This window comes from Camelus dromedarius, chromosome 11 (assembly GCF_036321535.1).
Source record: "Camelus dromedarius isolate mCamDro1 chromosome 11, mCamDro1.pat, whole genome shotgun sequence".
In the NCBI taxonomy this organism is placed as follows: domain Eukaryota; kingdom Metazoa; phylum Chordata; class Mammalia; order Artiodactyla; family Camelidae; genus Camelus; species Camelus dromedarius.
The window spans coordinates 29,806,578-29,820,101 of NC_087446.1; the positions used below are offsets into that span (position 1 = coordinate 29,806,578).

The 13,524-nt window shown below is 36.0% G+C and overlaps 2 protein-coding genes across 2 annotated transcripts in view; both read right to left on the reverse strand.

Annotated features, from left to right (window-relative positions):
- UBE2N (ubiquitin conjugating enzyme E2 N) overlaps positions 1-13,524 on the reverse strand; it is a 29,530-nt gene that overhangs the window by 1,296 nt on the left and 14,710 nt on the right. The window contains exons 2-3 of the mRNA XM_031463029.2: positions 475-721; positions 147-287 (exon numbers count right to left, since the gene is read on the reverse strand). Coding sequence (XP_031318889.1) covers positions 147-287; positions 475-721 — 388 coding nt within the window. The remainder of the gene's footprint in view (positions 1-146; positions 288-474; positions 722-13,524) is intronic.
- Positions 6,278-8,343, reverse strand: LOC105097411 (10 kDa heat shock protein, mitochondrial-like). Its single transcript, XM_064491587.1, has one exon. The coding sequence runs from the start codon at positions 6,786-6,788 to the stop codon at positions 6,480-6,482; it is 309 nt and encodes a 102-aa protein (XP_064347657.1). The 5' UTR covers positions 6,789-8,343; the 3' UTR covers positions 6,278-6,479.

Below are 13,524 nucleotides of genomic sequence, written 5' to 3' on the forward strand. Positions count from 1 at the left end.
GTATTTATATACTATAAGGAGGATCAGATTTTTTCCTTTAGTATTTTTTCTTTTCTTGTTGAGACCCTAAAAGAAGTCTTTTAAAAAGTAGTACAAGTTTGTTTTTAAAAGTGTAGGTGGTGTGAAGGAGAATGGATATTAAATACCTGTTTCTATGGCTTGGGCTTCATTGGTCTTCCACTGCTCCGCTACATCATTTGCTAATGGATCATCTGGATTGGGAGCACTTAACAAAGCCTGGATCGATAGCAGAACTGTGCGGATCTGCAGTGCTGGGGACCACTTATCTATGAAGGCAACAGGCCCAGAATGATCAAGCATGAAAAAACAGCCCCAGAACTGCTGCATCTCACTCCCACAGACTTCTGTGGTCTTTATATAAGGCAAGACTACAATATTCAGATTCTTAATATGGAATGCTTAAGAGAAAAAGGAGATCTTAATAGCATACATGACAATAAAGATAACACTTACCTTTCAAAATATCTAAACATATTCTTCCCAACTTGTCTACATTAGGATGATAAATTTTGGTCATGAAACGTACTTTAGGGGCTGCCATTGGGTATTCTTCTGGAAGGAATAGTTCAAGTTTAAAAGTCCCTCCCTCAAAGGGGGAATCCTGGGGGCCAGCAATGACCACATGAAAATAACGGGCGTTGCTCTCATCTGGTTCTGCTTTAATGCCGGGAACTGGTTCTGCCAGCAAACGCTGGGTTTCCTACAAGAGAAAAACATAACACATTTGTAGAACGAATGTCATTTTGGTAAACATCAAAATGAACCTTAGAAAACCTCCCTCTTGGAAATGGACATAAAAGAACCTCTCCAATCTCCCAATGTTTTTTTATTTAGCTTATAAAATGTAAAGTTCAAAGAAAATATTTAAATAATTACAATCAGCTTAATACAACTGCAAATACTGATGACATCATATACATTCTAGCTACAAGTGTCTACAAATATGTTGGTACTAAAATTAGGCTAATAAAGCTAATTTTAAACTCTAGGAAAATAAAGAAGATAACACTAGGATTACCATATAAGTAAGGCAACTTGCTCTGTTTAAACTCTACCAATAAAACAAGCTGTTTTAAAAGTAAAAGTAGTTTTTAAAGCTATTGAAATCTCCCTTCTGAAAAATATAATGAAACGAAGGAAAAACAAGTGCTTGGGCACCCAAACAATGCTACAGAAATATATACAGCCACCATGCTGATTAGTCTGTAAAACTGACAATGAACCTCAAAGGGACCCTTACTGGTCCCCAACAATCTTATCATTAGTTGTCTTTCCATCTTTCTCCCTCTCCTAAGTAATTATAACATGCTTCTTCCTCTCTGTTGAAACCTCCAACATCTTCATCCACATCCTCTCTTTTGGCTGGTAACACTGCTCTGTATTTCATGAGAAAACAGAAACTGCCTTAAGTTCCCACTGAAGCACTTGTACACCAACCTGTCCATGTGCTCTGCCTTTTCTCCTGTTGCTATGGATGAAATGACTATCACTCTAGGCTACGGCCAACCTCTCCTCTAGATCTTATCTCCTTCTCTCCTACTCAAGGACACTGCTTTAGCATCTCTTTCCTCTCCTGAATCATCAGTTTCCCCCTCTTTATTGGATCTTTCCCCAAACTGTACAAACCTGCTGTAATTTCTTCCAGAAAGAGGAGAAAATGACCTTGACCTGACTCTCCCCCACCAGCTACTGCCCCATGACTTTGCTCCTCTGGGAAAGTTATCTATACTTGCTCGTATCCAATTTCTCTCCTCCTCTCCTATCTTAAGCACAACTCTCCAATCAGGCTCTAGCCACTAATCTGCTTGTTGAGGTCATTAATAATTCCCACACAGTAAATCAAGTGCTTAACCTTCATCTTAATTAACTTAAATTCAACATCTCACCCAGCTGGTCTGCCCTCTCCTTGCAAGGCTTCATCCAGCTTCCTGCAGCCACTCTCCTGGCTCTCTTTCTACTAGTCTGGCAGTAACCTCCTTGCTGGTTCCTCCCTATCTCCACAATACTCCAATACTGAAGTGCGCCAGTTCGTCCTAGGTCATCTTCTCTGCCTACACACTTCCATAGTGATCTCATCTAGTCCAGTGAATTTACGTACTAAATATACTCCATATATGCTGAAGCCTCACAAATTCATGTGCTGCACAGATCTCTCCCCGGATCATGCTTCTATCATAACTGTCTGCTTGACAGCTTCTCTTCAATGTCTAATAAGCACCCCAAATTTAGCATGACCTTCCCCATACTCAACCTACTCCTCCCCCAAAGCTTTCCTCAGTTAACCAGAATATCCATCCTTCCAAGTGATCCACCTTTTCCTTCATATTCCACCCACCTAACCTGATCAACAAATTCTGTTGGTGTGAACTTGGAAATCTACTCATGACTGGACTGCTTTTCACGATTCCACTGTTACACCTCTGATTCAAGCCACCATCAACTCTCACCTGGCACACTGTAACAGCCAACTAACTTGTTCTCCCTGCTTCTGACACCCCCCCACCCCAAGAGGCTTTACATGATCCCTTCACTTCACCTACCTCTTACGCATCTTGAGCTATGTTTCCCCCACCCTGCCCCAACCCCACCTGCTTTGTTCCAGCCAGATTAGCTTCTTTGTAGTTCTTCAACCTGCCAGGCATTCTCCCCCTTCAGGAGCTTTGCGCTTGCTCCTCTTCCCCCAACTTTCTATATGGCTCACTCCTTCGGCTCCCAAGATCTTCATTCAAATGTGTTTTCTCAATTGATGCCCCCATAACTGAAACTGCAAACTCCACTCCATCCTATCCCATACCCTCTCCCTCTACCCCATCCCCCCGCACTTAATCTCTGGGGCCTTTGAACATAGTACATCTCACTTATTTTGTTCAGAATGGAAGTAACAGAAGAGATTTGACTGCTTTATCTACTGGTATATCCTCAGCATTTGGAACAGTGACTGGCACCCTGGATATTCAATAAATACTTGAAATATGAATCTATTTGATGTTACAGAGAATGAGAAATAAATTATCAGAAATTTCACCTTTAACATTAAAGCAGTGTTACTCAAAGCAGGATGAGCACATTGCAAGAAGAAAACAAAAGGATCTACTCAGGTGTGGGAAGAAATGATCTAATTTCTATTTATAAATAATTTATTTTTAGCTAGAAAAATGTTAATATTCAATATACATAGTGACAATAGTACGTGTAATTTTATGTATTACATAGTATATATTAGTAATACATTTTCAACATTCTGAATAGGTATCTGTAGTTAAAACAGAACACTGCTGTATTTAAGCTTTTAGGTATGAAAAACAATGAATGAGAATATTGTATTTACACTGCCTTCACTTAAGAAAAATTATACATCTTACACCATTTCATTCTACAGCCTGCAGTGCATATACTAAAAAAAGATTTCTGTCAGCACAGCTACATACTGAAATAGTCCTAAGATGCAGACACAAAATCAAATCCTTCCCCAAAATATGTTAAACATATAGTCATTTGAAGTAATGCCTTTTAGTACTTAACTTCAATTTGAGACTAGGCTTTTTTGTTTTAACCATGACAATGCAAGGGCAAATGAGAAAGAAACTGAAATGCTATAAACTACTTTCAGCAAAATATTCTTTAGGTTCCAAGTAAAACATTTTTAGAGCAGTAAAAATCTTAAGAGGCAATAAAGAAGTCTCCCATCTTGGGAAGTCCTCCAACAGGTACCTAGAACAAAAGAGACTGGTCTTCATTTTTAGGGGAAAAAAAATAGAGAAAATTAGGATGAACAGTAGGCATAAAGGAAGGAGAAAAGAAGTGGATGGTAAAATTCCTTGAATTTTGACTCCTCACCTCCATCCTCCTGATTTGCCCCAGGTCTTCACATTTTTAGAAAGCCATAAAGAGGGAGACTAGGGGAAAAAAGAAAGCTGGGGTCCAAGAGCCCCAGAACACCACTCCTGGTTACACAACATAGTAGCAGCTCTATTCAAAGCTATAAAAGCTGACAGAAAGACCTCTAAGATCACATCCCAAAATAGCTTCAAAATCACTCAGTACACATTGTCAGAGACAGATAGGACATTCATTTCCTCATCTTCAGTTCACCCTCAAAATTAGACAGTCTTTCTAAAGAATGTACACATGAAACATATCATGCGGCCTGATCAAGTAAAAGATTTAATCAGAACACATTCTAGAATAAGCTCGAGTGTGGAAAACTTTTTGAAATAGTTTTTATACGCTCTCAAGTTTTAATGGATTTTGAGACAATGAATAGATGCATAATTATTTGACTACACAGCACTGATTTCCAAAACAAACCCACAGCATAAATAACGGGAGGAAAAAGAATAAAATCCAAACCAAATGGAGCAACTCTCACTACAGACATTGTTGTCAATTTTTTTCCCTAAAAGGGCAAAAACTTGGGTAGGAAATAAAATCCTTCTTGGTACTACTCACACGTGGTTAACTGTGAAACACGTTTTAGTTTCCATTATTCTTTGGTAGAAAGACAGTGAAGTACAGTGTGATTTCTTCAAGTCTACAAGGAATTGATTCAAATTACAACTGCACTGCTTAACTATATTTGTGAGAAAGTAATTTACATTGCTCTGAGCCTCAGCTTCCTCATCTACATAGTTAACATTACCTCTCCTGCAGAGTTGCTGTGAAAAATCAAACAAGATAACATTGTAAAAGGACAAGTGAGATCACACATTAAGTCCATAGAAATATATATCCAACTCAAAAAGGATGTAAGGTAAGAGCAAGGCACAGTCACAAATCTCAAGATTTATTAAATAACAGTGTTTGTTTTAAAAGAAAACGGAAAAACCTTTAGCTGCATTTTGTGATCCTATTTGCTTAAAAGCAATCCTGACACTGAATCCCAGATAGAACTGAGTTTAAGCCATGCAGAATAGGAAGTACGGTAGACTATATTTAGGAAATTAATTACTAAAAAGTAGAAAAGGAAGTATATAAAAATAGGATGTGAATTTAAGTGGCAACAAGATTAGGTCTCAAGGAAACTATCTCATCTTACAGAATGCATACAGCAGTTCATGCTACAAATACTTTTAAAAGGAATCAAATAACACATCAAATTGATCTGATCATCAATAGAGCTACTGGGACTCAAAGAGCAAATCCCAGAATTACATCCCAGTAAACTACAATACTTGACATTCCATCAACTAAATTCTATTAAATAGGATTCTTCCCATTTTTAGGTTCAATAATAACTTGTGTGCACTACGAAACAATCTAAGGTCTTACACATTTTAAGGCAATGAATTAATGAATTATGTACACTAAAATTTTTAGATAATAAACAGTATTCTTAGAAAAAGAATGGCAATTTGCATGTAAGAAACTTGGCCCAGTTATTAACCAACTATGTATATACCCCTAAACCATTATATCTACAGCAATTAGGTTTCCCCCATTTAAAATATTCTCTGAAACACAAAATGGCAATTGTGGATCTTCCAGCTTATCTCACTTAAGATCTGAATATACTCCATAACTATTAATTTCATTATCACAAAAATAAGTCATAAAATCGAGGGATGCCTCAAAGATGCCTACATTCTGTCTACTCCAACTTCCATCATTATATCTTTAAATGATTCTAAAACATTAACAGGAGTTCCTTTTGGATTACTAATACAAGCCAATTCTTCATCATATATACAATTGTAAACTATGTGAGGGCATCCACAAGACCTTGATATATAATAAGTAGGCATTTAAAAATGTTACCAATGATGTTTGAGTGTAATGCACCTAACATTTTATCCATGAACCCTGCGATTTTTACATGATTTTGCATATATAACACAATGAATTTTAGGAACTTATACAGTAGAACTGACTCTATGTATTGTAGCAGGCATTAGGAACAGAATCAAAGTTGTGCTCCATTTCTTCATTATACTGCTTCCTTACAAATCATAAGGACAGCTAGAGGTACACTATGATAAAAAGGTCAGTGAATGCTTTTCTTTAAAGCAGTGCTATATTTCAGCAGAAATATAATGTAACCCATGTGTGTAATTATAAATTTTCTGGTAGCCACATTAAAAAGTAGAAAGAAACAGGTAAAATTTTAATATTTTATTTAAGCCAATATATTCAAAATAGCATTTCAAGAGGTAATTGACATAAAATTATTAATGATATATTTTACAATCTTTTTTCATACTTACTCTTCAAAATTCAGTGTGTAATTTATACTCACGGCACATATCAACTTGAACTAGCCTTTTTTTTCATTTATATATTTTTATTTGGAAATGTTTCTATCAGTACAGTGAAACTAAATTTGAGAGACACTGGATGTCATTAGTTTGGATATCATTAGTTTATTATAAAAGAGAGACGTGGAAATTATTTACATGATGAAAAGATTTCAGAACTTCAGTGGAAAGGGCAGCTTCACGTGATGCCATTTTGATAGTGACATTTCAGTCTATGTATTTTCCAAGAATGTCACCATCTCTAAATAAGAAATAATCCTTGTCATCTAGAACTACTTTGGTGCCTCCATATTCTGCAAGAAGTACTTTATCTTCAACTTTCACACTAACTGGTTGAATCTCTCCACCCTTTCCTTTACAGCCCGATCCAACAGCTACTACTGTTGCCTGCAATACTTTTCCTTGAGATTTTTCTGGAAGCATAATGCCTCCTTTGGTTACAGTTTCGGCTGCACTCCTTTCAACTAATACACAGTCAAAGAGAGGAAGAAACTTTCTAAATGCCTGTCCTGCCATGACTCTGGTCCCCGCAGATCATACTCTCCCCTTCCCGCCGCTGCCCCAAGGAGAAACCCGCAGTCCAGCCCTCCGGACACGTGTGAACTAGCCATTTTTCAACTGCTCAATCTCCACAAGGTCTAGTTGCTACCATACAGGACAGTGAAACACAAATCTTGGTGTATAATGATTTTACTTACAAGTCATTAAGAATAATTTAAATTAATAATTTTATAATTTAAAGAATAATTTTACGAGTAAAATTTGGAGAAACTTTAAAGCATCATTATTTTCCCATCAAAAAATTCTATAAAAAAGTAATGTCAGAGCATCTGAATCTCTAATAACAGGAGTGTAAGTGTTACTTTTTGTTACAGTCACAATGATTTGTTGCAATTTCAAAAAAACATTTCATGCACAAAAATTAATTTAAATAAGGAATGATTAAATAATAAGGGCTAATCAGTGAGGAGTCATTTTTTTATGGTCCACACTACCCTCTAGTGGATGTAAAATATCATCTATTTACACATTCTTCCTTTGCAAATGAAAAAACTGACACTCATAAAAAGTTAATTATTTTACCCAAATTCAGTTGTTTTAAATTGCTTATCCTAAAATCAGATGAGAATAATGATTCTTAAGCACACCTTCCTCCTCCTTTTTCTCCCTCTACTCCCACATACTTAAATCTCATTTCCTGGTGGTAGATTCAGAGAAGGAAAAATGGAGGTAGCTGTTTCAAAGGCTCTGGATACCAAGGACTAAATCTTAGATTTTAGACCAAGGTATCACTTTGTTGAAAAGATTTATTTCCAGTTGGACTGATAAAGTAACATAAACATACTCTTGTATTTCACTTGGAGTAATACCCAAGAGATAGTGTGGGATGAATACGATTAAAATCTCTCTGTTCTAATTTTTTTCCCAATCCAAGACTAGATCAATACTTCTGTTAAGTTCAAATGGAGACTTGAGAGCCAAAGAGAGACTCTGCAAAGGCTAAGTATATCTGACCAACTTATCTCTCAGGTCCTAATTAGTCTGGAAGCATCTTCCCTGTACTTCCAGGTTTCTATCCATTAATTACTACCACTCCTGTTACAATAGCACAGTAACTGTTGGTTTACTTGTTGAATCCTAAACTATCTGAAGATGAGAACTTAGGCTAGCAAATGACAGTGCTAAGTACTAAATAAATGCTTGATCCATGAATAAATGCACGCAGGCTCAGGTCTCACAAAGAGCTGATGAGAAGGATTACTATACTTGCTGTGGGGGTTGGTTGGTAATTTCCACCCCAGGAATGGCACTTAAGATTATTCCAATCACTCAGAATGGACAACAATCTGTAAATTCTACTAACAAACTGTGCATCCAAAAAGAAAAACTGTTAGGCTGAATTCCTTGATTTCCTTGTCTACTACTAATCAATTCTTTTGCCTCACTAAACACATCAGGTTATACTATAGTCTGTTTCTTTTCCTCCCCTCACCAGTAGTCTGTAAATCCCACGAGGGCAGCAACTTTAGGCAATTATCAAGCAATGATCCTAGATATGAAGCAAATCAATAAAATCTCAAGAATGAAAACAAACTAGGCCCAATACTGATTTAATTGCTCTAAATGTATTATTAATTCATTTAATCTTCAGACCCATTTTACAAATGAGGAAAATAAGGAACTAGCAATGATCAAAAGCTAGCAAATGTCAGAGCCAAATTTGAAATCCAGGTTATTGGGCTCTACCCAGTGTAGCTTCGGAGTCTGTTTTCTTAATCTCAGTGGTATACAGAAAGACAATTAACAATATGAACAGTAAATGTCAGGTGTTTGGCAGGACAATAAACCACACAGAAGTTAAGGAGGGGCTCCATAATCATCAAGAAGTACTTCATAAGAGAGGTAAATTAAGCCATAATGTCACTTTTTTTCTCTCTCTTGGGACTGTCAACTGAAGAAGTATAGTCTTAAAATAAATGAAATAGAAAAAAATCTACTTTATTTGATCAAAAAATAGACTAGGAATAGACTTACCATATGACCCAGAAATCCCGCTCCTGGGCATATATCCAGAAGGAACCCTACTTCAGGATGACACCTGCACCCGAATGTTCATAGCAGCACTATTTACAACAGCCAAGACATAGAAACAACCCCGATGTCCATGGACAGATGACTGGATAAAGATGTGGCATATATACACAATGGAATACTACTCAGCCATAAAAAAATAATAAAATAATGCCATTTGCAGCAACACAGATGCTCTTGGAGAATGTCATTCTAAGTGAAGTAAGCCAGAAAGAGAAAGAAAAATACCGTATGAGATCGCTCATATGTGGAATCTAAAAAAACAAACAAAGCATAAACACGAAAAACAGAAACAGACTCATAGACATGGAATACAAACTTGTGGTTGCCAAGGGGGCGGAGCGTGGGAAGGGATAGACGGGATTTCAAAATTGTAGAATAGATAAACAAGATTATACTGTATAGCACAGGGAAATATACACAAGCTCTTATGGTAGCTCACAGAGAAAAAAAGTGACAATGAATATATGTATGTTCATGTATAACTAAAAAATTGTGCTCTACACTGGAATTTGACACAACATTGTAAAATGATTATAAATCAATAAAAAAAAAGGTAAAAAAAAAAAGGATATATACCTTTTTGAGCTGGAACCATCTATTATATGGTGAACAAACCATTATGCTCTAAAACACTCTTGTGATTTTGAAACATGAATTTACTAACAAATGTTTATTAATTCCTTATTTTGTACATGGTATTACGGCATCAACTAACTCTAAATAAAACAGACCCTCTTGCACCACCTCCCACCCTAAATTTATTTCACTGTGAGTATAAAGTATACATAAAAGTCAGTTTCTGAAAGATGCATTTAGAATGTCAGGGTCTGAGAGAAGGTTACAGGTGGGAGTTAGGGACACTATATGAATAACAGGACCAGACTGAGGGCATATTATTTCTTGTTTATTTATAAAGACATCTTGAAAGTTTTATGGAAAGATATAAACTTTACAAGGCCATCTTTTTGTCTCTGTTTTTCTTTGAGAGATTTCTAAATACTGGCATCACAGTTAAAGACAGTTTCAATTACTCCTTCATGTAACATTCATGAAATTCTTGGTGGTAAAAATGTCCTTTGAATATCCAGCACTGTAATTAGTAGATTCATGGAAGCTATGTTTCTCCATTTCTCTCGATTTCTTATTTGATGGATGCCATAACACTTCATAGCCCAAACTTTAGCACCACCCCAAAAAACAAAAATAAGCCTTTAGTGATTTGATAATGTAACGTCTTCCTAATGAATTCTGTGTCTTAGGAATGATGTCACAGAACTCTGAAGAGAGGACCTAATAACTTAGTAACACTTCATTACTGAGACTGCTGTTGTGCCATGGTACTTAAGGCACTGTTAATAAAACCCATCAAAAAGCGTTAAAAAAAAAAGTCGCATATGTAAGATTCTGAGAGGGAGTATGTAACTTAGCAGGTAGGGGAGAAAAGTTCTTTTGAACTCATCCTGAATGGAAACAGGGAAAATAATTTTAAAATTTTTAAATTTTTCTGTATGGTGAACACTAAAATTATGAGTGATGCATTAGCAAAAACCAGGGAACTTATACTTCTTTAAAAATTCAGCTTCTAAATTAGAAATGATCTAGATTGTGGGTTTGTTTCTTTGTTTCTTTCTCAAAATTTTAACTGGGTATTTGAAGTTGATAATTCATTTTAAGGCACTTATGTGTAAATTCAGCCACTTGTCTATAAATTTGCCTACTATTAAACAGCAGTAAAAATTCCCCACTTGTTCATATCTTCCTTAGTGCAACGTTCAGGTTGAGAGTTTAAGCAGAACGTGAAAATTTGAAGGAACTGTTGTAGAAAATAGAAAAACTTATCTATGGTCACACAGAAGCATACAGCAAAATGAGGTTCATAATGGACATTAGTCATTCCTTTTGGTCACTCAACAGCTAAAACACCCTGGTTTGGGAATCACACTTACCAACTTTTATGGATCCCCACCTTCCTCAACAGAAACTTTAGCCTTATTTCCTAACTCTCTTACAGCTTATGCATGTGAAACCTAGGCTCTGTCAAAACCTGTGCATCAGAAACTAAGATCTGAAAAAAGGATTATTCTGGAGAAAGCAGCAGTAGTTACTGCTAGACAGCAATGGAAAGGAAGTTGTAGTCCAGCCTCCTGGACTTGGCATCAGCAACCACTCTGCAGAGTGTGTGTGTTACATATAATGCCTGCAGTGAAGTCTCTGTGAAGCGATTCTGAGCCCTGTTTCTGCCTGCCTCGTTCACTGGTGCTTCTGAAAATTGTGAGGTATCTCATAACTCAATAAATTTCATTTCAGCTTAAAAGAGCCAAGGTTGGCTTCTGTTCCTTGCTAAAAATAAAGTCTAAACTAAATAGAAAAGAAAGTGAAGGAAAGGTTAAGTGTTAATAGACTAAGAGAGGAAATGAAGAGGTTAAGAAGTTCTCTCTTTGGGATTAAATGGGGTCAAAGGAGGAGAGCACTGAAACCAGCTCATCTCCTAATCAAAGAATTTCTACCTAGTTTAAGAGCCTTTAAAAAGGGAGCTAATTTCACATTAGAAAGCTAACCTCAACTAGACAGCCTCATGTACCTACTAGGGAAAAAACCTGGAGGTAGGAATCTGAATTTAATTCCAATTCTAATTGTACCAATTTGTTATACAATCATACAAACTCATTCACCTCTCCTGCCTTCTAAAATTTAGCCCCTTAAACATTTCAAAAGTTCTCTCTAGCACTAAACTTGGCTAAATATGTTATTGCTGTAATAGGTTAAACCTTACTGCTATATGCTTCCTTCTACTGCAAGGTCCCTTTTTGTTATACTCTTTAACCTTGTAATTACTGTTCAGTACTCAATATTTCATCTTCCCTGTTGAGGAAAGGGATATTATAAACATATTGTATTCTCAGCATCTATGACAATGCTTAATAACTAAATAAAAAAGAATTTTTTTGCTTATGGTACCTGCTTTTTCCCCATTTTTTCACCTGCTTATTAAAGAAAAATACATATGAAATCAACTTAAAATTAGCCATATTCCTAATAACCAAAATCTGGTTAATATTCTAGTACGTTTATATTTGTTCTGATAAAAACAGAAGTCCTTAAAAACAGCTTAATATGTTTACATTTTTTTCATTTATTATGTCACTGCACCTGGTTGCTTTATAAATTAATATTCTTTGCAAACCACATGGCCTACTAGCTAGTGACTATACTTCTACAACTACCATAGATTATTTACTCAATCCTTTCCTTAATTACTAGTTACTTTAGGTTTCAAATGTGGTAATCACAGCAAAATTTAAGTGCCAAATGCCTGAGGAATCCACTAATAGGAAAGACCTCTGCTAATATTAATAGACAAGACAGAAGAAGAGCAGTGAAATTTCAGTGAGTCAAAGAAAAACAAGCTATAGTTGCTCCAGATCTGCATTCTCAATCCAACTGTGTCACTGACATGATTCTGTCCAAAATCCAAACCACTAGAAAGGAAAAATTATTTTTTTTTCCTACACTTTGCACACAACTCTGAGATAAATTAGGAAACAACCAGCTATTAGGATTTCTACTTCCCACCAAATAAGTATTCTTTAACAAGTCTGCCAAACTGCACAACTCCAAGAAGGCCATTCACATTATAGCATGCATGAAGTTATGCAGTGCAAAATTCTAAATATTTTGGATTAAAAAATAAAACTTGTTTAGCATCTATAAAGATAAAGCTTAGTATTGTCTAACACACTGAAAATTGACTATATATATGATAATTCTAATAAAATAAAAATATTATTTACCCCAAACATTCCATTTCTCCACCCACTGTTGATAAATGGGCATTCATTCTGGTTTAAAAATCTGTGCCCCACTTCAGAAGGTTGTATTTAATATTATCTATTTTGGTGAACTAATATGAAATGATGAACATAGCTTTTCCACACTTTAAAGATATCCATTTTTTTTAGACTTATAGTGAAGAAGTATTTTTGCAAAATCAGAAAACAACAATAAGCGATATTAAATAATGTTCAGAATTACATTAGGCTCTGTTCCCTGCACTCCAACCCTCCCAATCACTCTAGAGCTAGATTAGTATATTAAGCAGATAAAAAAGCAGAGAGGTCAAGTGAGGATGTCCAAGCTAGTATTTGGCAGAGTGAGAATCAAGCCCAGAGGACCTGGCTCCAGATTCTGTGCACACATAAACCACATACGCAAAATCTTTTTGCTCTTGAGAATTAGGAAGTAGATATATGCCATTTAAGCCATAAAACATTATTTTGCCCACAAAGCAGCATTTCTACCATTGTCAAAATCAACTGTCAGTTAAGAGCTAAGCAGCTGACTAAATGCTACTGATTATCGTTGGAAAGTAGGGGGTGCACATTCTGTAGAACACCATTTCTTTCTTACACGTTGGTTAAGGGGATTGGCTGCACACGGCAGAAGCATGCAGAAAAAAGGACTTTTTAAAATTCTAAATCCAATTTTCACAAACTATTTCGTACTTCTGCTTGGCCTTGGCCTTGATACCTTCCATACAGGTTGTACACTTATGTTTTGAGCTTATTTAGGGCAGGAACTGGGTCTTAATTTAGGGAAACATGCTATTTATTCACCTGAGTCCTTGCGATTTGAGGGCAGGATCAGGCATTCAAGATCA